The sequence below is a fragment of the Ipomoea nil genome, unplaced genomic scaffold (genome assembly GCF_001879475.1).
Source record: "Ipomoea nil cultivar Tokyo-kokei standard unplaced genomic scaffold, Asagao_1.1 scaffold1043, whole genome shotgun sequence".
In the NCBI taxonomy this organism is placed as follows: Eukaryota; Viridiplantae; Streptophyta; class Magnoliopsida; order Solanales; family Convolvulaceae; genus Ipomoea; species Ipomoea nil.
Genome location: NW_017617471.1, coordinates 7,849,717 through 7,877,307, shown reverse-complemented (window position 1 = coordinate 7,877,307; position 27,591 = coordinate 7,849,717). Strand labels below are relative to the sequence as shown.

General features: G+C 35.7%; 4 protein-coding genes across 6 annotated transcripts; 2 read left to right on the top strand and 2 right to left on the bottom strand.

Annotated features, from left to right (window-relative positions):
* The first annotated feature begins 433 nt into the window (after nucleotides 1-433).
* Nucleotides 434-9,650, top strand: LOC109181908. Its single transcript, XM_019331877.1, has 14 exons — nucleotides 434-873; nucleotides 975-1,059; nucleotides 2,508-2,547; nucleotides 2,641-2,889; nucleotides 3,740-3,839; nucleotides 4,225-4,299; nucleotides 4,531-4,629; nucleotides 5,092-5,208; nucleotides 5,310-5,425; nucleotides 5,593-5,692; nucleotides 5,976-6,334; nucleotides 6,490-8,236; nucleotides 8,351-8,488; nucleotides 8,629-9,650. Exons 1-14 carry the CDS (start codon nucleotides 742-744, stop codon nucleotides 9,394-9,396), a joined length of 4,125 nt encoding a protein of 1,374 aa, XP_019187422.1. The 5' UTR covers nucleotides 434-741; the 3' UTR covers nucleotides 9,397-9,650.
* Nucleotides 9,651-10,157: 507 nt separating this feature from the next.
* On the top strand, nucleotides 10,158-16,154 carry LOC109182097 (prolyl endopeptidase-like). Its single transcript, XM_019332149.1, has 12 exons — nucleotides 10,158-10,544; nucleotides 10,725-10,944; nucleotides 11,068-11,268; nucleotides 11,392-11,462; nucleotides 12,386-12,548; nucleotides 13,264-13,857; nucleotides 14,006-14,386; nucleotides 14,475-14,550; nucleotides 14,739-14,802; nucleotides 15,467-15,602; nucleotides 15,690-15,803; nucleotides 15,914-16,154. The coding sequence occupies exons 1-12, from the start codon at nucleotides 10,222-10,224 to the stop codon at nucleotides 15,977-15,979; spliced, it is 2,409 nt and encodes an 802-aa protein (XP_019187694.1). The 5' UTR covers nucleotides 10,158-10,221; the 3' UTR covers nucleotides 15,980-16,154.
* A 3,060-nt stretch (nucleotides 16,155-19,214) lies between these two features.
* LOC109182098 (RING-H2 finger protein ATL64-like) lies at nucleotides 19,215-20,048 on the bottom strand. The gene is made up of 2 exons (XM_019332150.1): nucleotides 19,448-20,048; nucleotides 19,215-19,406 (listed from the first exon to the last, which is right to left on the bottom strand). The coding sequence occupies exons 1-2, from the start codon at nucleotides 20,011-20,013 to the stop codon at nucleotides 19,397-19,399; spliced, it is 576 nt and encodes a 191-aa protein (XP_019187695.1). The 5' UTR covers nucleotides 20,014-20,048; the 3' UTR covers nucleotides 19,215-19,396.
* Nucleotides 20,049-22,314: 2,266 nt separating this feature from the next.
* LOC109180958 (putative tRNA pseudouridine synthase Pus10) lies at nucleotides 22,315-27,119 on the bottom strand. Of its 3 annotated transcripts, none has more exons than XM_019330683.1 (14): nucleotides 26,807-27,119; nucleotides 26,137-26,516; nucleotides 25,656-25,776; nucleotides 25,125-25,352; nucleotides 24,910-24,981; nucleotides 24,329-24,416; nucleotides 24,169-24,239; nucleotides 23,967-24,086; nucleotides 23,719-23,793; nucleotides 23,563-23,643; nucleotides 23,223-23,296; nucleotides 23,077-23,137; nucleotides 22,844-22,899; nucleotides 22,315-22,693 (listed from the first exon to the last, which is right to left on the bottom strand). In XM_019330683.1, the coding sequence occupies exons 1-14, from the start codon at nucleotides 26,972-26,974 to the stop codon at nucleotides 22,618-22,620; spliced, it is 1,671 nt and encodes a 556-aa protein (XP_019186228.1). In that variant the 5' UTR covers nucleotides 26,975-27,119; the 3' UTR covers nucleotides 22,315-22,617. The 3 variants fall into 3 exon arrangements, with proteins under 3 accessions (XP_019186228.1, XP_019186230.1, XP_019186231.1); XM_019330685.1 differs by having other exon boundaries at nucleotides 24,169-24,249; nucleotides 24,348-24,416; XM_019330686.1 differs by having other exon boundaries at nucleotides 25,197-25,352.
* Nucleotides 27,120-27,591: the final 472 nt, after the last annotated feature.

The following is a 27,591-nucleotide window of genomic DNA, read 5'->3' as shown; positions in this document are numbered from 1 at the left end:
TAATAAAAGAAAGAGAAATTTCGCACTTCATAGGTCTAAGAGTAAAGAGAGACCAATATTGAGATTACTAAATTGTCCATTTATTTAACACCAATTTAACGGAATAATAACTGGAGGACTAAATTGAACAAAAATATAAAAGTCTGGGACTGCGTTAGGTCACTAAAGTCATTTAGAACGAAATTGAAAAAAACCATTATAGTCGATGATCATTTGGGTATTAACTCAATATAATAATGAAATAAGCATAAGTTATCAACAGAATAGGGGCTAATACCCTATTCCTATACTATAAAGGGATGAATGTGAAATTTTGAAAAATTAAAGAGGGATAATTACAAATAAGCAATAATCTAATGGAAATTTATTTGTAATTAAGGACATAAGTTTTAATTTATATCGAAACATGTCGAAAAGTATGTAAAATGTTTACAAAACAACCCTCATTTGCCCAGAGAAAAAGAGAAACTCGTCTTGTTCAAAGTGCTTGCCATTTCTTAATTCTTACACTTTACAGTGACCAGTTCCTCATTCTTCAACTCCCAGCTGGCGTAAGGTGTTTGATTGGAATGGTCGGAAAATTTTGATGTTTCTTATCGGTAGCACGATCAGATTCTTCACTGAATCTTACTGACATTTTAGAGTAGAGGTTACATTTAAGTATACAAATTCGTATTTCATCGTCAGATCCATCGCCGAGTGGCTCTTCAATTGCACTTCTGGAAAGTTGAAAGTTGAAAAATGCTGCGGTTAAGGGCTTTCCGGCCGACAAATGATAAGATAGTGAAGATTCATATGCACCCGACGCATCCGTGGATCGTGACTGCGGATGCATCGGATCACGTTTCCGTTTGGAATTGGGAGCACCGCCAGGTTTATATGCTTAGTCTTGATTTTAGCTTTACTCCCCTTTTCCCTCTCTGATTTCAAGATATTCAATTTGATATTTTTGTTAAATTGATTTTGGTTATTAGGTCATTTATGAGCTGAAGGCTGGTGGTGTTGATGAGAGGCGTTTGGTCGGGGCAAAGCTCGAAAAGCTTGCCGAGGGTGAATCAGGTTGGTTTTGCTTCACGAATCTTGGATAGTGGAATCATAAATGTTCTAATTGCTTCTACATCTTCTTTTTCATCTACCTGTTCTTTTGATTTGATCTCGATTATATAGAATTATAGAGGATAGAGGTAGTTAAGTTGAATCAGAGTTGCCTTGATAAAATATACTCCGTATAAGAATTGTTAACAAATAAATGTGCACTAGCATTTCTGGATTTAATGGGTGGACTGGAATCCTAGTAAAAATTTCAAGTTCATTCTAGGTATTTTAACGTTATAAGGTGGTTGTTTTCTGTCAATCTGCTAGAGTATAGTCTGGTAGAGGTCTTTCTCCATAGAAATTTGTGGTATCGGGGGATTGGTCTGACCTGATCTGAGTTGCCTGAATCTGGGATTTTGATCCTCCTTTTATATTAAAGATTGCTTAAGTGGCTTATAGCTCTCATAATTTGCCTAATGTGTTCTATCTTAAGAATAATGATATACACTAGGGATAACCAAATAACAATTTTTTAGTTAAGACTTCCCCATGATTTAGAAAAAGAAATGCATGCTCTTTTTGGGACAACAGAGGCTTGAGTATCAGAGTATCACACTCAAATTATGTCAAGAGAGATGGAAATAGCATGCTGAACATTTGGTCTGTTGAGTTTCTCTTGGTATGAATGGTCATGGTGTTTAGTTATCATAACCCAAGGGACATATATGTCTCAGTTTGGGTTTTGTAAATTTTGGTTACAGCTATAACTCTATAAGCCATGGCCTTGTTAGGTCAAGATATCAAGCTGGAACTTTTTGGTTAAAGTAGTAAAGTGCTTGTTGTCAAGACCTTATTGTCTCTTATCTACTCCCAAAGCCATAAGCTAGGGTAAACATGGGTTTTTATGAAGTGCTTTTTGTTGTAGATAAGAGGCAATTTTAGCTCTTTTTGTAGAAGCTTCAATTTGAGGCTTTTCCATGAAGAGCTTTTTGGTGTAGATTTGGGTCTTTAAGTAGTAAAAGAACTTATAACTTATAAGATGTGTTTGCCAAGTGTTAAAAATACATTCTTTGAAAAGTTCATTTTTATAAGCTCTTCTAAAAAAAAAAATTGCCTCCTATCTACATGGGCCAAACAAGCACAATAAGAAAAATGATAAAAGCAAGTATTTCCATTCATCATATAGAGCTTGGGGAAGATTTGTGTTACACTGCTCACAATTAAGAACATTTCTACTGTACAAAAGATAACCTATTGTTGGTGGTATAAGTTCTATTTACTTAGGTTAAAAATTGAATTCGGGAAGCAAATATGTTTTACCTGATTGTGTAGTCTGCTTATTTAAAAGGACCTTTTATGTTAAGGAATTACATTTACTTCATGGTTGTAAAATTGTAAAAGTGGATTTTACTTTCTACTGTGTTATCATGGATTGTGCTTAATACTACTCTGGTTTGTGTTCTTTATGACAGAGTCTAGAGGGAAACCAACAGAAGCCATACGAGGTGGGAGGTAATGAATTGCTTGCACTCTTCTTTTAGATGCTTGGAGTTTCTGCTCCTATGTTGTTTAAGCTGAGACAACCCTTGCTTTGCATGGTTGAAGTGTTAAGCAGGTCAGCTTTTATGATGATGACGTGCGCTTTTGGCAACTTTGGCGCAACCGTTCTGCTGCTGCTGAGGCTCCAACAGCTGTCAGTAACGTCACTTCTGCTTTTAGTTCTCCTGCCCCATCAACAAAAGGAAGACATTTTCTTGTCATATGTTGTGAGAATAAAGCCATCTTTTTGGATTTGGTGACAATGCGTGGCCGTGATGTACCAAAGCAGGACCTTGACAATAAACCACTTCTTTGGCAAGTTTTAAGTCTTCTGTCTTTTAGCTTCTTGTCAAACATGATTATCATTTTTATTTTTGAGAAGTTTAATACTTGAAAAAACTATGCACGGCTAGCTAATTCACATCTTTCAGAGTAATAATACTAGTAATGCAAGTTTGTAACCATGGAAATTGTGGATTTTTTTACTATAAAACTGTAGTAACCAATGAAATGTTATATGAATCTTACAAATTTTGATATTTGAAAGCGATCTTTATGCCTTTGGAATGTATCATGCAATTTTTGCGTTGCTTAACTGACTTCAATTCAATCTGTATTCTTCTAGTAATTGGGTGTTAGTTTGAAAATGACTGTAGCTCTAATTATTGGGACTACTTTTTGAGACAAACATTTTCCCTTGAAGTCAAACTATTTTTGTAAAATGTTAGATTTGAAATTAATGTGTACTTACAACCTTTCAAGTCAGAAGATCTTAGGATTCGTAGGTGCAGGCTGTGGAATTAAATCAACAGATGGAAATGGAAAGCACTCATCATTTCTAATGCTTTTACTCATTACATAGATTACTAACTACTATAGAACTGCATAGCCAGGCATGCATCTCGTGTTTCTATTTTCCATTTGACAATAACAAGATCTGGTTTACTGTTTCTTTTTCTCTCTATATAAAATGTTTATGTTATTCATGTGTATGGGAACACTTTTGAAGTTCCAAACAATAAAATACATAAGATATCCAGGAATTTAGAAACTGAGATTAGATATCTTTAGTTATGGATGACAAATTTATTTTTTTCTCCCTGGTAATTATTAGAATTGGTATGTTGAGTGAATTGCCTTAGTTATTTCTTTTACACAATTACAGTATGGAGTTCCTCTCAAGATCAAATGGTGGTGAGGGCCCTCTTGTGGCTTTTGGTGGGTCAGACGGTGTGATTAGAGTTCTCTCAATGATCACATGGAAGGTTTGTCTATTTTCCGCCTCCCCTTTTTTTGGTTCTTTAGGGATTTTTGATTTGTCAAAATTTCTCTTGATTACTGATTTTTTTACTCCATTTGTCCCATTTTATATCTCCTATTTCTTTTTTATTAGTGAAATCATCTCTTCTTTATTCGTTTACTTTAATAGTTTCTTATAAATTTTGAATTTGAATTTTTATATTAATAGAAAATTTTAAATATATACATATTATTCACTAATATTGAATTAAATATTATAAAAAAATTGAATTGTAAATAGTTTAAGTCAAGCCCCATTATTTGAACATGACATACACATTAGGATGGAGGGAGTATTATTCTAAGCCAAAGAAGATGAAAACTGATATTATGTTTGCGCATGTATGTCAGATTGCTCGAAGATACACTGGAGGTCACAAGGGAGCAATTTCTTGCCTGATGACATTTGTGGCAGCATCTGGCGAGGTACTATTAACTAGAATTTATTGGCTTAGGGTCCTTTTCGGCTAACATTCTACCTCAATTTGTTAATTTTGCCTTGTCTGATCTCATACTGCTATTTGTCTTCGTCTTGTATTTACTGTACAAGATAATTACAGTATTTACCCATTAACATCACTAGTACTGCATTTTGTTTTTGTTGTTTCAATCTTAATCTCTCATTGTCATCTCTTTGTTCCATTCTCTTGTATGCAGGCACTTTTGGTTTCCGGTGGTAGTGATGGTTTGCTTATACTCTGGAGTGCAGACCATGCTCATGATCATCGAGAACTTGTGCCTAAGCTGAGTTTGAAGGTATATTACCTTCATAATTCTACTTTTAGTTTTTAAGGACAAAGAATCCCAAGTGGTTTGGCAAAGTGTAAATAAATGGTGAAAGATTTTTTTGTTGGCAAAAATTTCTTCTATTACCATTTTCTTGTATTTGAAACTGAAGTTGTGGTGCAGTATATTGCCTTCTTGTTCAATAACTTAAATGCCCACTTTTTGATATGTGATGTATAAATGGAATACAAAATGGAACCAAATAATTTTCATTGTGAAAATGGAGGGATGAAAATTTATAACTCATTGTGGTGCAACACTGCAACTATTGTATGTAGCATGTGCAGAACTGTTCTGTTTCCATTCCCATCCTCTGTTTTTTGTTCTCTTTTCTAAGTGAATGTATTAATATTTTCCATGGTTTTTAAGAGGAGACTTTATTGACATGTTTTTACTTCTGCTGATTGCTTTTAATCCCTCTGTATTTGCAAGGCTCATGATGGTGGTGTTATTGCTGTGGAGCTTTCTAGAGTGATGGGTAGTGCCCCCCAACTTATTACAATTGGTGCTGATAAAACATTAGCAATATGGGACACAATTTCATTCAAGGTGGTGCATCTCATCGCTTCATTAAATGCTCTGTTATTTTCAATATGTTTGTTGACCATTGTCTTTCTCCTCTGCAACTTACTGAAGTAATTTGTTTCCAGGAATTACGCAGAATAAAACCAGTTTCAAAACTGACTTGCCATAGTGTGGCGTCTTGGTGCCACCCTCGGGCTCCAAACCTTGATATCCTGACATGTGTTAAAGATTCCCATATTTGGTATGCATATCCACCCCTTGAAGCTGCTTACATAATGTGCTCAGTATTTAAAGTTTTTACATTGTAGGGAAAGAAGTGCTAGGAACATTTGGCTATAGTTCCTATTCACAATTCAAGGGTTTTTTCTTTCTTTGATGGGAGCATATCATTCTGTGAAACTTTTGCAGGGCTATTGAACACCCCACTTATTCAGCTCTTACAAGGCCTTTATGTGAACTTTCTTCACTAGTCCCTCCTCAACTACTTGCTTCGCATAAAAAGCTCAGAGTATGTTGCTTATCCTTGACGTAACATCCTTTTAACTTCTTCTTATCTTGAGATGACCTGAAAATCCAAGTCAACTAACCTTATCATAACTTAATCAGTGTTGTCTATACAATTCAGTTTCTCCATTCAATCCTGGGAACCCTTTAACCAAGTGTTATCTTGAAAAATAAGAAGATATTCAGCTGAAACTTGCTATGATGAATGAATCATGAATGTGTAGAGGATAGAAATATAGAATTCAGATATTTGGAACAATATACCTCATTTTGCTTTGCTGTTCTAGGTATACTCTATGGTTGCACATGCTCTGCAGCCTCATCTTGTTGCTACTGGAACCAATATAGGTGTCATTTTGTGTGAATTTGATTCACGATCTCTTCCACCTGTAGCTCCACTGCCAACACCTCCTGGAAGTCGTGAGCATACAGCTATCTATGTAGTTGAAAGGGAATTGAAGCTGCTGCAATTTCAGTTGTCTAACGCTGCTAGTCCAGCCCTTGGAAGTAATGGATCTTTGAGTGACACGGGAAGGTTCAGGGTAGACAGCCCTGAACAGCTGTTTGTTAAGCAAACTAAGAAGCATATAACTACTCCAGTTCCACATGATTCATACTCAGTTCTTTCTGTAAGCAGTTCGGGAAAGTAAGTACTCATGCATGCTTTGCTCCACTTACTATCAAGTTACTTGTGCATCTTTGATATCATAATTTTTACTAGCTCTTCCACATTGTTAGGGCATTTGCTATTTCTTTGATGTTCTTTTGAGCTGAGTGTTTTTTCTTGGTCACATCATGCAGGTATGTGGCAATTGTATGGCCTGATATCCCTTACTTTGCAATCTACAAGGTAAGTGATTGGTCAATAGTTGATTCTGGCAGTGCAAGACTATTGGCATGGGACACTTGTCGGGATAGATTTGCTTTACTGGAATCTGCACTACCTCCAAGGATGCCTATCATTCCTAAAGGTGGTTCATCTAGAAAAGCTAAGGAAGCTGCTGCAGCTGCTGCACAAGCTGCAGCTGCTGCTGCTTCTGCTGCTTCATCTGCCGCTATTCAAGCCCGTATCTTACTGGATGATGGGACCTCAAATGTGCTAATGAGGTCAGTGGGTACTCGCAGTGAACCAGTTATTGGTTTGCATGGAGGTGCACTACTTGGTGTTGCCTATCGAACTTCTCGGAGGATTAGTCCTGCTGCTGCTACAGCAATTTCAACAATTCAATCCATGCCGTTGTCCGGATTTGGAAATGGTGCTGTTTCTTCATTTAACACTTTTGATGACGGTTTCGCTTCTCAGCGAACTTCAACTGAAGTGGCTGCACAGAATTTCCAATTATACAGCTGGGAAACATTTCAGCCAGTTGGTGATCTTCTTCCTCAACCTGAATGGACAGCATGGGATCAAACAGTTGAATATTGTGCTTTTGCTTATCCTCAAAACATTGTCATATCTTCTTTGCGTCCACAGTTTAGGTGCCTGGGAGATGTGGCAATTCCACATGCTACTGGGGCTGTTTGGCAACGAAGGCAGTTATTTGTTGCTACACCAACTACTATTGAGTGTGTATTTGTGGATGCTGGTGTTGCACCTATTGACATAGAAACAAAACGCAGAAAAGAGGAGATGCAACAGAAGGAATCGCAGGCAAGGGCTGTCGCTGAACATGGAGAGCTAGCGTTAATAACTGTTGAAAGTAAGCAAACTACTTCTCAAGAGAGGATAGCATTAAGACCTCCCATGCTACAGGTTGTCCGGTTAGCTTCTTTTCAGCATGCACCCTCTGTGCCTCCATTCTTGTTGCCTAAGCAATCCAAGGTTGACGGCGATGAATCAGGGATGCCTACTGAAGAGAGGAGAGTTAACGAGGTTGCTGTAGGTGGTGGTGGGGTTGCAGTTGCTGTCACTCGTTTTCCAGCAGAGCAAAAAAGACCAGTTGGACCTCTCGTCATTGTGGGTGTCAGGGATGGTGTTTTATGGCTAGTGGATAGATATATGTGCGCTCATGCAATATCCCTCAGTCATCCAGGTATTCGTTGCCGCTGTCTTGCAGCTTATGGGGACTCTGTTAGTGCAGTAAAATGGGCAGTTCGACTTGGTAGGGAGCATCACGATGACTTGGCACAATTTATGCTTGGGATGGGTTATGCTACTGAAGCACTTCACTTACCTGGAATATCTAAAAGGTTGGAGTTTGATCTGGCCATGCAAAGCAATGATTTAAGAAGAGGACTTCAGTGTCTTCTAACAATGAGCAACAGCAGAGATATAGGTCAAGAAGCTCTTGGTTTGAATCTGAATGATATTATGAACATGACCGAAAAGAAGGAAAACGTTGTGGATGCTGTTCAAGGAGTAGTTAAATTTGCCAATGAGTTTATGGATCTTATTGACGCTGCAGATGCTACCGGGCAAGCTGACATTGCTCGTGAAGCTCTTAAAAGATTAGCAGCTGCTGGTGCAGTGAAGGGAGCTTTACAAGGTAAGGAGTTGAGAGGAGTTGCTTTGAGGCTAGCAAATCATGGGGAGTTGACACGACTCGGTGTACGTAAAATGCTTTCTCTTTTGTTTCAGATTTCACTCTGTTTTCTTATATGTGCAACAAATTATCGACAGTGAGATTTTTTCATCTTAGCAAGGGCAAATATTGTTTTGCAGAATTTGGCGAACAACTTGATATCAGTTGGTTCTGGACGAGAAGCAGCATTTGCAGCTGCACTTTTGGGTGACAATGTTCTAATGGAGAAAGCATGGCAGGAAACGGGGATGCTCGCAGAAGCTGTTCTTCATGCTCATGTATTTTTCTCTACCTACCAACTATTATTGTTTAACAGTTTAACCTTTGATGTTGTTGCATATATATTAATGGCACCAGATTTATTTTACATTTCAACTTCTACAGTTAGTGCTTCAATATCAATTCTCTTTGTCTGCAGGCTCATGGACGACCTTCATTGAGGTCACTGGTTCAATCATGGAACAAAACGTTGCAGAAAGAAATGGAGCATATTTTATCGACAAAAACTGATGCTGCTGCTGCTTTCCTAGCCTCTCTTGAGGAACCCAAGCTCACGAGTTTGGCAGACGCAGCGAAAAAGCCACCAATTGAAATTCTGCCGCCTGGAATGTCATCCCTGTATGGTCCAAATCCTGGTCAAACAAAGACTCCCAACAAGCAGGGCTTGCTACAGAAGCCAGATAAACCATTATTATTAGAAGGATCTAAAACCACACCGCCAAATGCTGCAACAGTTCCGCCAGAAAATGGCACTGCACCAACATCAGAACCGGGTGTTACACCTAACCCAGAAGCAGCAGCAGCAGCAGCAGCAGCAGGGGCTTCTATACCCGAATCAGACACTCCTTCAGTGTCCGCCTCCAATGCTCCACCGCCAGAACCTGGTGCTGCACAGCCTGCGCCACCAACGCCGGATGCTGCTCCACAACCACCAGAATCAAGTTCGGTTGCCCCGGAATCAAGTTCACCTGCACCTATAGAATTGAACCAACAAGCCTCCGATAATCAGGCTACAGCCACATCGCCATTGGGTACTTCTGGACCTTTGTTAACTGCAACTGGACAGAGTGTTCCATCAACATCTAATAGTATTCTATCCTCAGTTGAGGTGGGGGTGGGCTCCCAGCAGCCAGATAACAAGGGAAGGGGCATTTTAGATGAGCTTCAAATGATTGACTTTTCTTGACAGGATAGATTCAGTGACCCCAAGCTTTATTGATCGTTTACATCTATACTTTTGATACTGAGGTCAGCAGTTGATGTGTCAAGTTTTGTGATTGTATATTAGTAAAGAGCATTCTATAACATTCTTTTTGGGGTTATCGTGTGCCACAGTTACACTAGTTGATGTTGCATGTAATCTTCAGTTGCTGGAAATTTGTTGTGTATGAGCCTTTTATCCGAGTTATTTTTAATGCGAATTTTATATATTTGGGTTTTTTTTTTTTTTTTCTTCTTTTTGGTATTCTGAGAGACAGAGAACATTAATTGCAAAAGAAAAGCCTCCCCACAAACGGCACCGAGCCTATGGGGCTGATGGTTCATTTTCTTTCTCCTAAAAAGTTGAATCCTCAGCCCAAAGCACATTTCAATCCAACAGAGCATTTAGAAAAATATAAATTACGATGATTTAATGGTTAAATTAATCCTTACATTTTTGATGTCGATGTTTGAACCAGTGGATTAAACTTTAAACACTAATTAATGGTTAATTTTGATTAGATGACTAGCTCAGATAGTGATTAGATTTAATGCACCCACTACTTGATATTATTGTTATCTATCACTAACTTCGTATTTTTTATTAGAAAATTAATATGCAAAATAAAAATGTCAATAAACATGTTTGTTTTTCATAATTTTGTAATGAGAAAGAAAAAAGAAAAAGAAAACTGAAAAAAGCACACTCATATAACTTTTTTTTTTTGTTGCCAAAATTAGGATAAAGAAATGATAACACTCCACACAACTCCCATGGAGTATTGCGTGAAAGCAAGTGTTATATGTAGGGATGAATACTGGTGGGCTTAAGACTGAAATAATCAACAATTTTTCATTCAGAAGATTAACGAAATCGATTAGAAAACAACCTTTCAATTTTCTCAGTTTCGGTCTTGCGTCAACCCAATTCTTTACCCTCCTGCATCGAAGAGCCCCGCGGCCGCTCACAACTTTACTACGCCCCGCTCCTTCTCCTCCCTCTGTTTCTCCGCCAAGAAGTATGGGTTCTCTCACGGAGGCCTTTATCGAGCCCCTCAAGTACCCAGTCGCTCGCCGTGACGATTCCGTCGCCGATAATTACCATGGCGTTCTCGTTCCCGACCCTTATCGATGGTAATCTTTTCCGTTTCGTTTTGTTTTGCTCTCCTTTTCACCTGCTTTGGAATGGGACGAGATTTTCCCTGGGTTTTCTTGAATGAATTAACTGTTGTCAGTCAGTTCGGTGCGTCGAAATTGATGCAATTTTGAGGGTATTGCTGGCTTTTCCTTTTTAATTTGATGATTTTTGGATAGGCTCGAAGACCCTGATTCAGAGGAGACTAAGGAATTTGTGGGGAGGCAAGTGGAGCTTACTGATTCGGTACTCAAGAGCTGTGATACTAGAGAGAAGCTAATGGAAAAGCTTACCAAATTGTATGATTACCCCAAGTACGAAGTTCCATTCCTCGCCGGTGATAAGTATTTTTACTTCCATAATACTGGGCTTCAACCACAGAAAGTCCTTTACGTTCAGGTCAGTAAAAATTGGATTTTTATTTGCTTGGCATGATGAACTTCGTAAATTATGTGCCTTTTGCAGTTTTGCACCTATAGCTGTGCTTTTCATTACTTTGAAAGATATATTTTTGTGTTTTAGGATAGTTTGGATGGGAAAGCAGAAGTTTTGCTTGATCCAAATAGGTTAAGCGATGATGGGACAGTTGCACTGAGCGTATGTGCTGTTAGCGAGGATGCTAAGTACTTGGCATATGCGATTAGTTCAAGTGGAAGTGATTGGGTCACCATCAAAGTTATGCGGATTGAAGATAAGAATGTTTTGCCAGATACTATTTCTTGGGTAAGCTCAAGGTGTTGAAGATCAATTTCAACTCCAGGAAGTTGTATAATGTATATCTACATGCTAAGGGTAATATTCAGTGTCATTACGTTCAGATTCTGAGTGCTGTTGGCTTGATTTCAGGTGAAGTTCTCAGGTATTAGCTGGACCCATGATGGCAAAGGTTTTTTCTACAGCCGTTATCCAACTCCCACGTAAGTGTAGGGAAATGTTCTCTTTGTTGGAATAATTGTTGGATCAAGACCTACTAACCTGCCCATTCCAATCCGTATATTTGAACCTATTACCAACTTATTTTGCTGGAGATTTGTTGTGCCTTGCTGATAAGGCCTTACACTGAAATTTGAACAAGGAAAAATTCCTACTGCATAACAGGGAAAAATTGTCTACAACCATTTTTAGTGTACTCATTAATTTTGATTTAACAAGTATAATTAGAAAGCAACTATAATTAATTGGTAAATTACTAGTATAATTTAGTTGTTTTAGTTTAGTGGTCAATTTAATGTGATGCAGGTATATGTCTCTCTACTTCTGAGTATATACCAAATATAGTCCATAAGATATGCCAACCATCTCTATAATTGCTTTTTACGGGTATGCACTAGTTGTTGATTTTCTAGTAGTATATTAGGGAGTATGAGTTGTTCAAATCAAGAAAAAAGTGCAAAATAGAAAAGAAATGATTTTGTAATGATAGAAGGTGATATGTGGTTAGGGGATGACAATGGTAGTGAGTAGTACTGTGGTAATTTGTAACTGTGATGGTGTAGTGGTGGTTGTCGCATGTCAACTGAGAGAAAGAGGAAAATGTAAACAATACTGCTAATTATAAAAATTGAAAAGTAATGGACTTGGTATTAATGGATTCATGTGTTTACATTGAACCATTTGTGACTCAGTCCATTAATTAAATGGGTGATAAATGGATGCACCCATTTATTACATAACCCAGCTAGATTCATTGCACCCGTTAAACGCTTCTATTAATTACAAACTGAAGCTCTCAGACCACACCTTTTTGGAGAATTCTGCCACCACTGAGTTCTAATTGCCCCCCGTTAAAGCAGTTGATATAGTTTCCTGATGTGCTAACATCTATAACCATTTTCCCTAGGGATGGAGATAATTTGGATGCTGGGACGGAGACAAATGCCAATTTACACCATCAGCTCTATTATCATTTCTTGGGTACAGATCAATCTGAAGATATCTTGTGCTGGAAAGATCCAGATAACCCAAAACATACACGTTCAGCTTTAGTAACCGAAGATGGAAAGGTATTATATCATATTTTCATTTACATTATATGATTTGTTAAAAGAGTTAATAACTATATTTGTTTAAAGATCTTCCTAGACAAAACTATATTTAGGGAGAAAGCATTTTTGGGATAACACAATAATTTTATAAGTGTGACAACTCCTTATATTAGTTTATAAATTTGGGATTAATTATAAGTGTGACAACTCAGGGAAAACATATGCATTTTGGCTAAATATTAGGGATTGATTTCACTATTAACTTATAACTCAGGGGCCTAAAAAGCTCTTTCCCTAACTTTTACATAATTCTTTTCTTAGGACATGGTCAAAAGAGATATGGAGTATTTCTTTTCTAAGGATGCTTGAAATACATATTAATCTGTATTTCATGTTTCCTTGTAATATCATGCAACAAAATAAAGCGAGAGAGGTGGAATGCTCTATGGGTTGTTGCTTGAAAAAGTATTTTACTGTTTTGTAATCAGGCTAAAATTGGGACTCTAATTCTATTATTTTAGTTTGGCATAGCGGAATGTTTATAACTATATTGTAATCAAAGTTTAGTTGAGTTGAGCTAAGTTAGTGGCCTGATACTGAAGAATCACACTTTTTTTTTTGAACTTGGCCTAAAGATATTTCTTTCTTACTGTTAATGATAGTATGCCAATTCTTCATTTATTTTGTTAGAATCTAAAAATTATGACCTTGTTTCAATATTTTTCTTCTGCAGTATGTACTTCAATCTATTTTTGAGAACTGCGATCCTGTAAACAAAGTCTACTACTGTGACTTATCTGCACTGCCAAACGGGCTTGAATGCTATAAAGGGACAAATGAGATGCTACCTTTTATCAAGCTCATCGATACATTTGATGCCTCTTATGAGTTCGTTGCCAATGATGACACTGTCTTCACTTTTCTTTCTAATAAGGATGCTCCAAAGTATAAATTAGTTAGGGTGGATGTTAAAGAATCTGGTTCTTGGTGTGATGTGATCCAAGAGGATGAAAGAGATGTGCTTGAATCTGCAGTAGCTGTGAATAAGAATCAACTGGTTGTAAGTTATTTGAGTGATGTGAAAAATGTTTTACAGTTGAGAAATCTAGATACAGGTATCCTAGAGCACCATTTGCCTATTGATATTGGAACGGTGTCTGGAATTTCTGCTCGCCGCAAAGACAGCATAATTTTTATTGGCTTTACAAACTTCCTTGTCCCTGGGATTATCTATCAGTGTAACCTTCAAGCTAGTGCTCCAGAAATGAAAATATTCCGTGAAATAGTTGTCCCTGGCTTTGATCGGACACAATTCCATGTCAATCAGGTGAGTGGTTTTCTCTTGGTTGTGCTTTTATATTACTACCCTTTGAGTGTTAACAGATGCTTCTTTCTTAGCATTAAAGCAGACGAGAATATTTCATGAAACTTTTCTGTCTGGTGTAATCCTTTTTTTTTTTTTTTTTTCCCTATAGGTTTTTGTGCCCAGTAAAGATGGTACTCGAATACCTATGTTTATAGTAGCCGGAAAAGATATATCTTTGGATGGATCACACCCTTGTTTACTGTATGGATATGGTGGATTTAACATAAACATTACCCCATACTTTTCTGTTCCCCGGCTAGTGATTGCAAAGCATTTAGGTGTTGTTTTCTGCATAGCAAATATTCGTGGTGGAGGGGAATACGGAGAAGAATGGCATAAAGCTGGTGCTCTTGCAAAAAAGCAAAACTGCTTTGATGATTTCATTTCTGCTGCCGAGTATCTTGTTAGCACTGGTTACACCCAACCTAGCAAGCTGTGCATTGAAGGTGGAAGCAATGGTGGGCTTCTAATTGGGGCTTGCATCAATCAGGTATGTTACATCAATTTTGCTTTCTCCACATTTCTGCAGAATGAGTGACTAATAAATTAATTGCGATCTTGAAATATGATTGTTACAGAGACCTGATCTTTTCGGCTGTGCTCTTGCACATGTTGGTGTTATGGATATGCTTAGGTTTCACAAGTTTACGATTGGTGAGTGAAGTTTTTTATTTTTTATTTTTTATTTTTATGGAGAAAATGGCCAAACTAGGCTTCAGACTTCTAATGCAAATATGGTCAGGCTCCCCCAACATAAATTATTATTAATTATTATTATTATTATTATTATTATTACTATTGTGTTACATTTCCATTTTGTTATTTACATTTTTTTTTTCCAGGCCATGCATGGACATCTGACTATGGGTGTTCAGAGAAGGAGGAAGAATTTCATTGGCTGTTCAAGTTAGTTATCTTGCTATATTTTGTGATTGTCTATTATTACTATTGTAGTATTGTTATTGTTACAAAGTGACGGGAAAACTTTTTCAACAAAATAATTTTAATATTAATTTAAAGTTTTACAAAGAAGTTAAGTCTTAATCCTTCTCAACATTAGTAAATTTGGAGAAAACATATAATTCTTTTTGGAAAATTTTTTAAATGTCATTAGTAAGTTTTTAAAATTAAAAAAAAAAAACATTTATATCTTTTGAGCTTCGCTTGAAGCACAATCAATACTCTTGAATAACAGTAGAAAAGATAATAGGAAAAAGAGATATAATTAAAAGATTTTTAAATTTTTAAAGTGTTATCTTGGAATTGTTTAATTTAATGTAGTAGTAGTGGTGTTTTGGTGAGTAATAGAAGGGTAAAATAGGAATAGCACTTGTGTCTTTTTGGCCCTGACTTGTGGGAAATGAGTAATTAAATTAAAGCTCAAGGGATTTTAGTATAAATTTTCAAACCCCAGAGGGTCCAAGTGTTATTATTTGAAACGTCAGGGGTTTAGTGAGATTATTGTTATTATTTATTTTGAGATGTTTCTTCATAAACTTTCATATTTTTGCCCATTCCTATTACTTGAAATTAAAGATTGTCGTGTATTCCTTTCCTATCTTCTCCTCAGGTACTCACCACTACATAATGTGAAAAGACCATGGGAACAAACTTCCAGTAAAGCTTCTCAATACCCATCGACCATGCTATTGACAGCTGATCATGACGATAGGGTTGTGCCATTACACACATTGAAATTATTGGCGGTGTGTGAATTCTTCTGTTTCCAAGTTTTTTTTTTTTTTTTTTTTCGAAAATGGAAGTTGACCTAGTACGTACAATTTGTTTTCCAGACCATGCAATACGTGTTATGTACAAGCCCGGAGAAAAGCCCCCAGGTTAACCCCATTATTGGTCGGATAGAACGTAAAGCTGGACATGGAGCTGGACTCCCAACGCAGAAAATGGTAAACCGTTTTACTCGATCATCTATTCTATTTTTCTCCTAGTTTGAAGTTTTCCTATATAGTTGAGATATGATGATTTACTGTGTGTATGTATCTCGTCTCGGGTGCAGATTGATGAAGCTGTAGACCGGTATGCCTTCATGGCTAAGGTGATGGGTGCAACCTGGATCGAGTAGATGTATGACCAATAGAACAAGAACTAGTAAAACTTCTTTCACAAGTACTAATTCTTCTAAAGAATTGAGTTTATAGCAGTTTCTTGAGGTGTTGAGGAGAGATTATGTTTTAATTGTGATTAGCTTCTCATTTATATATTTGGTTGGGGAAAACTGCCCCTTAATTGCGCTTTAAGATAAACATGATACCTTGTTGATAAATGATAAACCACAAATCACAATATCCATGGCTTAAATTGGTCATTTAGGAGGAAAGTCTATCCACTGCTCACAAGCTGAAATCTTCAATTACCTAAATATTTAACAAGTTTTTTTTTTGAAACTTTCAAATAAGTAACACATCATGTAATACAAATTAAGGAAGGGTTGTTTACTTCAAAAACAGTCATCTGTTTTTTGTTTTTTGATTTTATTTTTTTGTTTTTCTGTTTAGAAAATTTGTTTACTAACACTTATTATTTCAAATTTAATTTTTTAGACTAACATTGTAAAATTAATCCAAGTTTAATTTTGAGTAATTTTTTTACTTTGTATTTAAAATATTTTTGGATATTTTAATTTAAATGAAATGAATATAATTTTTAATTTTAAGTTTAACATATGTAAGATTTTTACATTTTATATTTGTATTAAATTTATATCTGTATATATCATAACTAAAACCATATCCAAACTAAGAATTTATAAAGTTCATTTAAAATTTAATTTTGATAATTTTAATATTTTTGAGTTATTATTTCGAAACTATTGTTTTGCTTTTAATATATGATGATGATTTTCTATTTATCATTATTCTCTCTTACACAGTTACACACATATGGTGATTATTGCTCACATAGCTAACTCTTCCCATTTGCCTATTTCCTTAATTGTTGACTGAGACATTTGGGCAGGACAATTTTCATATATCAATGTGTTTTGTTTAATTTCATATCAAATATGAGCCTTCAAAGTTAATATTTAATTTTCTTTAAATAAAATTGTTAATTATCTTATAATCCAATCTTTTATAGTGTTGGTATAAGTCTCATGTTATTTGGATGTAATTTATTCTCATATAACCAAAATTAATAATTGATTAACACAGAGTGTGAGGTCCACTTCAACTATATCTTTATTGTCATTTGCATAGTTTTTTTTTTCCTTCTAAAAAATATTATTTTGACCAACCCACTTCATTCTCAACTAAAAAAATTGCAAGAATCAATCTAAGAAGTAGTTCAATCTTGGATTGGTTCTTGGACTTTTTAAGCTAAGAATGCAATGTTTAGGTCAAAACATTTTGTAAGAAAAAGAATGTTATGCGAAAGACAAAAAATAACATCAAATTAGGACTCACGCCTTGAAAAAAATTGTTAGAGGTGAAACTAAAAAGCTCATTTAGGGCCAAGCACTTTGTGCTCAATTGGTACTTATGTGATTTTTCTTAAGGGAAGGTCAAAAGATTGAACTCTGATTGTGAGATATTGACTCTTTAGGCTACAATTGATAGGAAAAGTATATTAAACAGATACTAAATTGTAATAGAGTCGATGGCAAATTATGTTATGCATCCGTGTACACCATGCATGGTAGCACACAGATGCAAAAACGGCGTCGTTTTACTTAAATAAAAAAAATCATTTTCGATTATCGTTAGTTACGTAAACATATGTTCATAATTTTATAATTTCACATTCTGGATTTATAGTATGAAATTATGGATGTATAGTTATGCAATTCTGGATTTATAGTTATGAAGTTATGGATGTGTAATTATGAATGCAATTCTGAATGTATAGTTATGAAGTTATGGATGTGTAATTATGCATGCAATTTTGAATGTATAGTTATGAAGTTATAATTTCACATTCTGAATGTATAGTTATGAAGTTATGGATGTGTAGTTATGCAATTCTGGATTTATAGTTATAAAGTTTATGTGTAGTATGCAATTCTGGATGTATAGTTATGAAGTTATGGATGTGTAGTTATGCAATTCTAATTTTTTTTAAATCGAACGTCAAAACGACGTCGTTTTTGTAATTATGTGCACCATAATGCACACGGTTGCACAACATAACGCTCCAGAGTCGATAGTATGTACTCAAAAAAAGAAAAGGTCAATTAGGTGAAAATTGAAGGACCAATTTTATATTTTTAATAATTTAGAGACTAATTCTACACTACAAAATTCAAGCCTATTCTCTACCAAATTTACCTACCTCAAAACGTGGGAAATAGAAGACTTAACATCCTATACAAGAGCCATGGAATCATTTGAGTAAGGAGAAAATTTATAGCCACTATTAGTGTGTATTGAGTAAATAATATCTTGTGATTATAATTTGTAAAGGATCACAAGTAAATAAACCAATCTAAGTTGTTCATAACTAATTAGTTCAAATTAAGAAGGTCAAAAGACAACTCTTGCTGAAAGTTGAATTTGTAACATTGTGTTTATTAAATTAACAACTTGACTAACTTGACGGAGTGTAATTCCATGGAATCATATTTATGTGCTTGAGCCGCCAACTACAAATTTGAACTACACCAGAAGAAACTATACTTGTATCTACAACTAACAAATTAAAACTAAATATTATGATATCGTCTTGTTTATTATTCACCTTTACTGGTATTATTATTATTATTATTATTATTATTATTATTATTATTATTATTATTTTATATTTAATTAATAATACTTGTAATGTAATTTCTAAATATATAAATTTTAACTCTAATATTAAATTTAATATTATGAAAAAAAATTGAATGGTAGGTAAATAACTCCAATCAAATTTCGTTAACTAAACTAGGGACAAAATGGGATCGGATGGGGTTTTAATTATTAGGTGACTAATTCATAGTTAATATGCATGTAAGGAGTTGAATATATACTATGGTCCTGTTTGGTAAATGGCTATTAGCTGTTAGCTGTTAGCTGATTGGATTAATTAGAGGGTATAACTAGTTGATAATATTAAATGATTGCAGAAAAATGTTTGGTAAATTAACTGTTAGCTGATAGCTGTTTCGTATAATTTCTTTTCGCAAAAAGTTAATTGTAAAAATTACTTGGAGCAACTTTTTGAATTTTAACATTTTGGAGTTGATTTTTAACTTAGTCAAACAATTAATAATGATCAAATAAATCAAAATTGACTGATAGGCTAATATTTTACCAAACAGGCCGATATATTGCTAGATCTTAACATGCATATACCATCATAAAGTTGACCAAATGTATGTGATTTCATTTAATGAATTATATATACAAATCAATTTTATAACTTAAATATATATCACTACCAGCAGCCACCCTGCCATTGTTGACTACTCACTATTCAAGACTTCAACTAACAAACCCTATCTAACGCATGGAAAATCATCCACTAATCGCCAATCTTGAAACAATGTAATAACCCCACAAATTTAATGATTCCTAGCTGGATCGGAGCAATATAATGCTACCAATTCCTGCAACTAGTCAACTTGCAGTCCGCTGTATTGTGTCCCTGACAGCAACTTACGCCTCTCAACCCCGAAAGCAAAAGAAGCCCCAACTCTTCCCGGAACGCGTTGCTCAGCAGCCGCCCTTCACTCTTCACTTTCCGGTGCTCTTCCACTGCGCCTTCCCTTGCCACCGGAGCCCGGCAGAGGGGGCAGTTCGCCTGCCCTGTCCCATGCGCCATCCACTTCTCCATGCACCCCGCGTGGAACCTGTGCCCGCACCTCTCCAGCTCCATCCCCGCCTCCCCGTCCGAGAACTCCGTTATGCAAATCGCGCACTCCAGCGCCTCCGCCGAGGACGGCGGCCGCCGCCGCGAGAAGTAGTAGTAGTAGTGGCTCTTGTGGCGGTAGTAAACGAACCTGGAAGTCCTCTTCTTGATCATGGCGTTGTATTTGTAGTCCGTGATCGCATGTGCGGCGGCGCTCACGGCCAGAATGGCGGAGAGTAGTGTGATCTTCAAAGCATGGGGGAGCCATGCGGAGAAGAAAACGGAGATGAGTCTGTGCATCACCGAACACAACCTCGTTATGGATCTCATTTCGATCTCTCTCTCTCCCTCTTTCTCTCTCTCTCTCTATATATATAAAGGTGGAGATAGATAGATAGATGAGAGCTGTTATAGGTGTTTTCCAGGAAGTTACATTAATTGGTTGCGCCGCCGTTAGTTTAGCATGCTTTGATTCTATCTGCCTTAACAGATACAGTCAACTTTGTTCGTCTAACATAGTAACATCTTCATTATATTCATGTATTATATACTATACCTACTCAAAATTAAATGACATATGACATGAATGGTCAAATTATATTATTACAACGGATAACAATAATATAAATAATTAATGCATGCATCATGAACAAAGAAGAAATGTGGCATTTAAAAAAAAAAAAGTACAAATGTATAAGAATATAAGTACAATGTATATATATAGTACTATACATAGTATTGTTTCTAACTACTTTATCAACCTACTGAAGCACAAATAGTCAATACCGCCTCCACTGAGGCTCGAATACATGACCTCTCATATAGGAGAGTTACTTCGTACAACTAGATCACAAAAAAATACGTTTTGTAATAGTGTTAACAACTTTAGGGAAAAAAAAACATATTGAAAAAAATACGAATTTGTATGTATACACAAAAATAAGCATAAAATACAAATTATCTACATTTAATTACACAGCACATTTTCCTTACTGCTCGTTACAGATTGTATCTATTCATATACTTTCTCAACTTACTGAAGCCCAACGAGTCAATACCACCCCACTAAGGCTCGAACTCATGACCTCGTAATTGGGAGAGTCACTTCATATTACTTAATCACAAAGTATTTGACAAATTTAGACATTTATTTATTTTGACAAGTTCAGTAAAATTTGGTCGTCTGACATATTTGCTGAATATCCAATCCCATAAGAGGAAGAATCAAATTGATATTTGATCAACACAAAGGGATACTATATTACTATATACTCCGTAGTATTTTTTTTGAAAGGAGCCTATGCGGCATTTATTGAAAATATGCTGAAATAGAGTCTGGCGGGCCAGAGTCCGAATACATAGTAGTTGACTGAATAAAAGCAGTAGATGTTAAAGTATGAGCTAAGTAATTATCTGATCTAGGAACAAATTGAAGTGAACAATAATCAAAAGAAGCCATACGAATTCTGCAGTTATCAATAGCATAGCCAAGATACGAGCGAGGCGAACTAGTCGCAGATGATAGATACTCTTGAAGCGTTAAGCAATCCGTGAAGAGTTCGACAGATCGTTCCCCACGGTCCCATAACCAAGACAAGATTTCTTTGCATGCGAACGCCTCTGCCATAAGCAGGGAGAAGCAGTCTAGCATAAGTGCAAAAAGAGCTGAGATATATCTTCCTTGTCCGTCGAGGAGAATCGCCCCAACGACTGCCCTGTTTGTCTCGTGACAAAAAGCGGCGTCGAAGTGGCACCGATTCCGTACTGCAGCAGGGCCAATCTGGGATGTGACCGTCCGTGAGGCTGCTACGCTCCGGTTCGGTAACACAGCAGTAGGGTGGCTTCGTGATGCAGCTGGAGCGGCGATCGTAGCATCGAGTAGTGTGGCAGTGACATCCTGGGTTGGGGCCATAATTGTGGCGTTCAGTCTACCAGTGTGTTCGGCCACAAGATGATTCCGGTCGGGGTGCACCAGCCGCCATGAATGTACAGCTGAGGAGGCTACAGTAACAATTTTTCGTGGTCTCGGTAAACATGCATCCCATACAGCCCCATTTCTTGCTTGCCATATATAGTATAGTAGCGCAGCTACATAAATAATCTCATTATCATCTAGAACATTCAATAATTCACTAAACCAAGCATGAAAAATATTTGTCACACTATTGGAGATTGGAAGGTAGGATTGAGCCCAAATGGCCCTTGTATAATCACATCTAACTAGAGAGTGCATAGTACTCTCATGCATGATCCCACACATGGCACAAGTCGGATCAATCTCCACTCTCTTTATAATCAAGTTCTTTGTAGTGGGAAGTATATCACTTAAACTCCATCACATATGTAACAAGACACATAGTGAAGAGGATAAATCTCTCTTATACAAATAAAAATTAACCTTAATTTTTTATTGCTCAAAGTCTAAATAGTACAACATGAACAGAAAGATTTTACAACGTTATTTTTAAATTATGAGACATCTATGATAAAATATCAAAAATTTATTTGATTTCCGGTCAAACTCAATTTATTTTTTGAACTTACCACGGGTAATGACATATTATAGAGTATTAAGATATACCCATATTTATGCAACAGCCACTAATTATATTTTAATGAGGTGATTACAAGTGCAAAAAATCAAACCAATATAAGAGCGATCCAAACTAGAGGTTCGAGAAATAACATTTTTCGTTGAAAGAAAACAATAGAAAGAGAAATAACTACTACAAATAAACATCCTACTGCCTGAGTTAGAAGACTCAAAGGATAAAGTTTAATCGGATATTACTCCTCTATGATGAAAAATTAAATAAACCCCAGCAAGAATTCTGAAGTTTATTCTTGATTCATTAATATACCCTTTCAAGCATTCCTTTGCACTAGAGGGATACGTGTTTCATGTTGTCAAGGAAGAAACAATCGGGTTTCAGTCTAGAAGCAGTCCATTTTCACGTCTGTGACATCAAGTTGCAATATCTCTGCTCTACATCCAAGCATTGACCCAATACTGCAAAATACAACATCAATTACAATTTTGACATTTTCTTATTTAAGTTTTTTCCACGGATGATATTCTGAACAAAAAAAAAGCCTAAATGTCGAAATATAAATGAGATTAATTTGTCAGGCTTGTCATATGGTTGGAACAATTTAATACCTGGGATTGGTGCGCCCGAGATCTCCATGAACAAATTCCTTAATATATGTCCCAGCCTGATATGCATAACCTTCATTACGTTATACTCCACTAACCAATAATCAAGAAAACACTACATGGTGTTAAAGATACACCACTTCGTCACATAATGCATTGCATATTTGCGTGTTGATACCCTTCAAATTAACAAACACATAATAAAATAAAACAAAAAAGAAAAGGAGAAAAAGAACCTGTGTGCATAGATGCAAAAGAAAATACTGAGAACTTCCCTCAAGCCTCTCTAATTTCATCCTGCAACAGGCAACAGGAGACTGAAGTAATCAGACATGGTTGATGTAACTTCACATCATAATTTGTCACTTGAAATAATTAATACCAATGTATGATCTTTTCTCGCTCCATAGGACTTCGACGATGGAGAACCCTGATTGGTGTTTTCTGAATAATTTTCTGAAAAGGCAAACAGAAAAATTTTGTTGAATGAAAACCATATTATAGATATCAGTCCAACTTGAAAGAACAACTTTATTTAATGCTGAGAAAAAATGTTGACATGCAAGAGCTCAAGTGATGAAATTTATTTAAATCCTGAATAGCGATTGTGCCAAGCATGTCAACCACATTAATATAATTATGCGTGAAATATTGTAAAACCCACAATGCCATCAATCCATTTTATAAGTCTATATATTAAAGACAAGGTCAACCAAACACACCATGTCCTTCACTGATGATATAGTCTGCAAATCTTCATTGTTGACATCACGAGAAATCCAAACCAATGCAGAATATTGCTTCTGTGTGCAACCAAAGAACAAAATTTGTTGATAAAATCACAATGAGCAATTCGGTTTCCAAAGCTTGGAACATACCTGCTTCTCTGCTTCTCCTTCATTTATCATTGCCCACCCTTGGCTGCCTAAACTTTTAAGATTCCTGACCTTTACCTGTATGCACATCATGTAGTAAATCCAAATCATGAACGAATACACACACATACATGATGCCACCCCTTACCCCACCTCATCTCCCTATCCCAGCACTTCCCCTTCCCCCAAAAAGAATTAATAAAAAAGAGAGAGAGAGAGAGAGAGAATAGGATAATCCATTATTAACTTACAAGTTGATTTTCTAAGCTATTTATTTTGATCTCTATATCTTTTATGAACCCCTCAGAAGGAACTTGTCGTGCATTTTGTATCTCAACCAGGAAAGGACGGCCTGTACCCAACATCCGAACCTGAGGAACAAAGCAAAAGATTTGTTCCAGATCTGAATACTATTATCCAATTGCCACTTTAACTTACGGAAAATATTCTTACATCAATATCCTCCCTACCAGCAGCGTGAAACTTGTACCCATCACCCTGACACAATGGAAGAATGCATCCACCTAATATTTCCTTGAGAAGTAAGCTATTATTAGTGTCAATTGTTCCCAATCACACACTTCAAAAGTAACTTTTAGAAAATGAGAATTACCAGAAGAGAATTGTGGTACCTCAACAGATGCTTCACCCATTCTTTCATCATCAATAACCCATCGAGTCTGGCTAACATTTCTTGAGTACTGCAGTGAGCAAGATGTTCATTTGACATCACATAGGGAAGTTACAAGCATAAGTAATTGAGTTAATAACACTTTTAGTCCTTTTGACTATAGTGTCATTTCCACTTCTAGTCATTGATCATTAATTTGACCAAATTTAGTCCTCTAACTTTTTTAATTGACCAAACTCAATCCAAAATGCCATATAATGTCGTATTTCAGACATTTTGGACTAAATTTGGTCAATTCAAAAAGTCAAGGAAATAAATTTGGTCAAATTGATAATAGATGAATAGAATTGAATATGCCACTATGATTCTTAGGACCAAAATTGGTATCAATTCAGAAGTAATTGGTTGAAGTTATAACGGATGATAATGTATTGATGTATCATCCATGGAAAAGGAAGTTATAATTATACGTGAGAGAATAATGGCAATCCATACATATATTGCAAATATTTCATGAGAGTATGTTAACTAAATACAAGCTTTCAAAGGAGGATATCACACACCTTAAGGTACCTCCCCCCAATGTAGATGGGATTCCTATAGCATTGAGTTGTCAAGTGGCAAGGTTGAATGACCTAGAACAGTAGACAATTCACATGATTTAAGAAGCAGCCAATGAGCCAAGTTCTTCCAAAATAGTGATTAGTAGTAATTTGCATTCAAGCTCACAATGACTCAATGAGTATGGTGGAAGAAATGCATAAAGCTGTAAAACTACCTTCTCTATTAGAAGTTTTACATAATCAAAGCAATCTTTTTGTGACTTCAATGACGAAGTTCTGGTGAATGCTTCTCCTTCAACCTTTTGAATATCAACAGACTGAGTATAAGCAGAATCTGTTTTCCTCCTCTTGTTACCTACATTTCTTTCGTTAGCATTCTGTTGTCTTAATGAGCCAGAATATGTCAGTCGAATATGGAAAGTGCTTTCCATATGTTTTAGACCCTACAGTGATTCAAAAAGTTGGTCAGACACTAGACTTTTCAACATATAGCTGCTCAAGAAAAAATAAGTTATATATATCCACCCTAACCCTAACACTAACACAACAGGGCTCTTTTTGGGAGGCTGCTTTTGTGGCCCCTTCCCCATCTATACTCCTTTAGTCTAAAATCAACATGTTCAAGAAATGAACTTATGACTTCTAAGATACTCATTCACATGTATGATATTGCCACAATAACAAATTCTAATTTACAAATAAAAGTTTCTAAGAATATCAAAATACAGTATGAAGGAGAAATTTACCAATAATGTTTGTAGAGGCTTTATTACTAACAATTTCAAGACATCTTTAGTAGAAAAGCACTGAGATGCAGCCTTTTGTTGGAACCAAAGCTCAGATTCATACTTCTTTTGGACATAAAGCCTGGAAGAGAAATATGTATCACCTGTTACATTCTCTCTCACTCTATCATAGTGATATCACATGAATGTAGACAAGCAGATGACACTTATGCAAGTTAATGATAAAAAAACACATAAGACCAATATTAAATGGAGACAATTATAGCATATCTATTAGAAAACATCAGATTATGGGGAGGACCCAAGACTAGCACCAGTAGATTGTAACAAATAAACAGAACTTGCAAACCAAATTATGAAGCGTCACTATCCCCCTCTTCAATCTCCACCCAGATAAAACAAATCAACTAAGAAGTGTACTAAAACCAAGTTTAGACAAGATTACAGAAATTCTGAGGATATTAATCAAAAGGGAACTCACCAAATTGCCTGATCATTTTCAGTTACAAGTGGAGGTAGTGAGACTTCAAGAGAAAAACTACCAATTTGATGATGTTGCTGTTGCTTTACAAGTTCAGCGATTTTAGAAGCAAAGTCATATGCACTATCCTTCTTCAACAAAGTTCCATTCTCATCAGAAAACACAAATTGCAAAACACCTAAACAGATTTTGCAAACATTTGCTTCTGTAGTTAATTCCTGTATATTTAACAGCTCATGTTTGGCAGAACTATCAACCCCATCACCTCCTTCAATTCTCACTACTCCTAAAACAGTTATTAACACCGAATATGAGAGTGAAGGGTGAGAACAAATCAGCTCATGAAGGCCCAACACTCGAAAGATACAGCGTGCACACACCTGCACCAGAAGAGAAGAAACTTTAAAACCTTCAATATAAGACCACACTTCAAAAATGTTCAATTAATGAGATTCATTAACTCAACTCACTTGAATGCTCAACTAGCTGCCTTTACATCAAACATTATAATGTTTCAAAATAACATATTTTAAACAATAGATTGGAAAAGATATTGAAGATAAACGTGAGCTCATAAACTAAAGCAAAAGATTATACTTTCAAAACTCAAATTGAAACAATAAATTGAATCAACAAAAACCGTGATTGAGAGAGGTTGAAGAGAACGAACCCCAATGGACCACAAGTCCTTGATGGCGTTCGCAGGTACTTCCCGAACAGCATCGCTAATAAGCTTCAGAACATCCTTGTCCTTGTCGTCCTCGGCGATTATAGTAGAACTAATTAGCGTTTCTCCGTTGTCTGTGATAACCTGCTGCTCGCTCTCGTCACTGGCCATCGCCGGAATCTACGATTTTGGGTAGGTTTCTCTTTACGGCTCGGGGTTTTGGAGGTTTATCAAGTATTCCACTCAAAAAGCGTGCGGGAAATCGGGAATACCTGCAATATTGCGTACGTCAATGTGATTCAACTGTTTCTGACTTGTTCGGCGATACGTGCAAGTAAAATAAAAAATAAAAACTTCCACTTAGAACAACTTCATTAGTGATGCCTAATTTTTTTTATGGGTTCCAATATCAACTATCTCATTCAATTTCAAAATCTCTCATCATTAGTCTTAAATTTTTTCTAGTGGACTCACCATCTTACTCTACTATATTTTAATTATTTTTATTTATTTATTTTAATTTTAATTTTATAATTATAATAAAATTTAATTAATTAAAATAGAATACCTATATTTAATTGAAATGATAATTATAAAATTAAAATTATATACTACATTTACATTGCATAATTTAAAAAAAAATAAACAACAAATTTAAATTGAAAAAAAGTTTACCAAAAAAAAAAGAAGAAATAAAATAAAAGATTGGCAAAATTATATATATATATATATATATATATATATATATATATATATATATATATATATATAAACAAAAAAATAGAATT

What these genes read in the sequence shown, in the direction of transcription:
- LOC109181908 (XM_019331877.1), top strand. Translation starts at nt 742, where the DNA reads ATGCTGCGGTTAAGGGCTTTCCGGCCGACAAATGATAAGATAGTGAAG. An exon ending in TGCCTAAGCTGAGTTTGAAG is followed by an intron (nt 4,630 to 5,091) that starts GTATATTACCTT and finishes TGTATTTGCAAG; the next exon opens with GCTCATGATGGTGGTGTTAT. An exon ending in GGGAGTTGACACGACTCGGT is followed by an intron (nt 8,237 to 8,350) that starts GTACGTAAAATG and finishes ATTGTTTTGCAG; the next exon opens with AATTTGGCGAACAACTTGAT.
- LOC109182097 (XM_019332149.1), top strand. Translation starts at nt 10,222, where the DNA reads ATGAATACTGGTGGGCTTAAGACTGAAATAATCAACAATTTTTCATTC. An exon ending in AGCCGTTATCCAACTCCCAC is followed by an intron (nt 11,463 to 12,385) that starts GTAAGTGTAGGG and finishes CATTTTCCCTAG; the next exon opens with GGATGGAGATAATTTGGATG. An exon ending in TTGGGGCTTGCATCAATCAG is followed by an intron (nt 14,387 to 14,474) that starts GTATGTTACATC and finishes TGATTGTTACAG; the next exon opens with AGACCTGATCTTTTCGGCTG.
- LOC109182098 (XM_019332150.1), bottom strand. Translation starts at nt 20,013, where the DNA reads ATGAGATCCATAACGAGGTTGTGTTCGGTGATGCACAGACTCATCTCC.
- LOC109180958 (XM_019330683.1), bottom strand. Translation starts at nt 26,974, where the DNA reads ATGGCCAGTGACGAGAGCGAGCAGCAGGTTATCACAGACAACGGAGAA. An exon ending in GAAAATGATCAGGCAATTTG is followed by an intron (nt 25,777 to 26,136) that starts GTGAGTTCCCTT and finishes TTTCTCTTCCAG; the next exon opens with GCTTTATGTCCAAAAGAAGT. An exon ending in CTGGTAGGGAGGATATTGAT is followed by an intron (nt 24,087 to 24,168) that starts GTAAGAATATTT and finishes TTTGTTCCTCAG; the next exon opens with GTTCGGATGTTGGGTACAGG.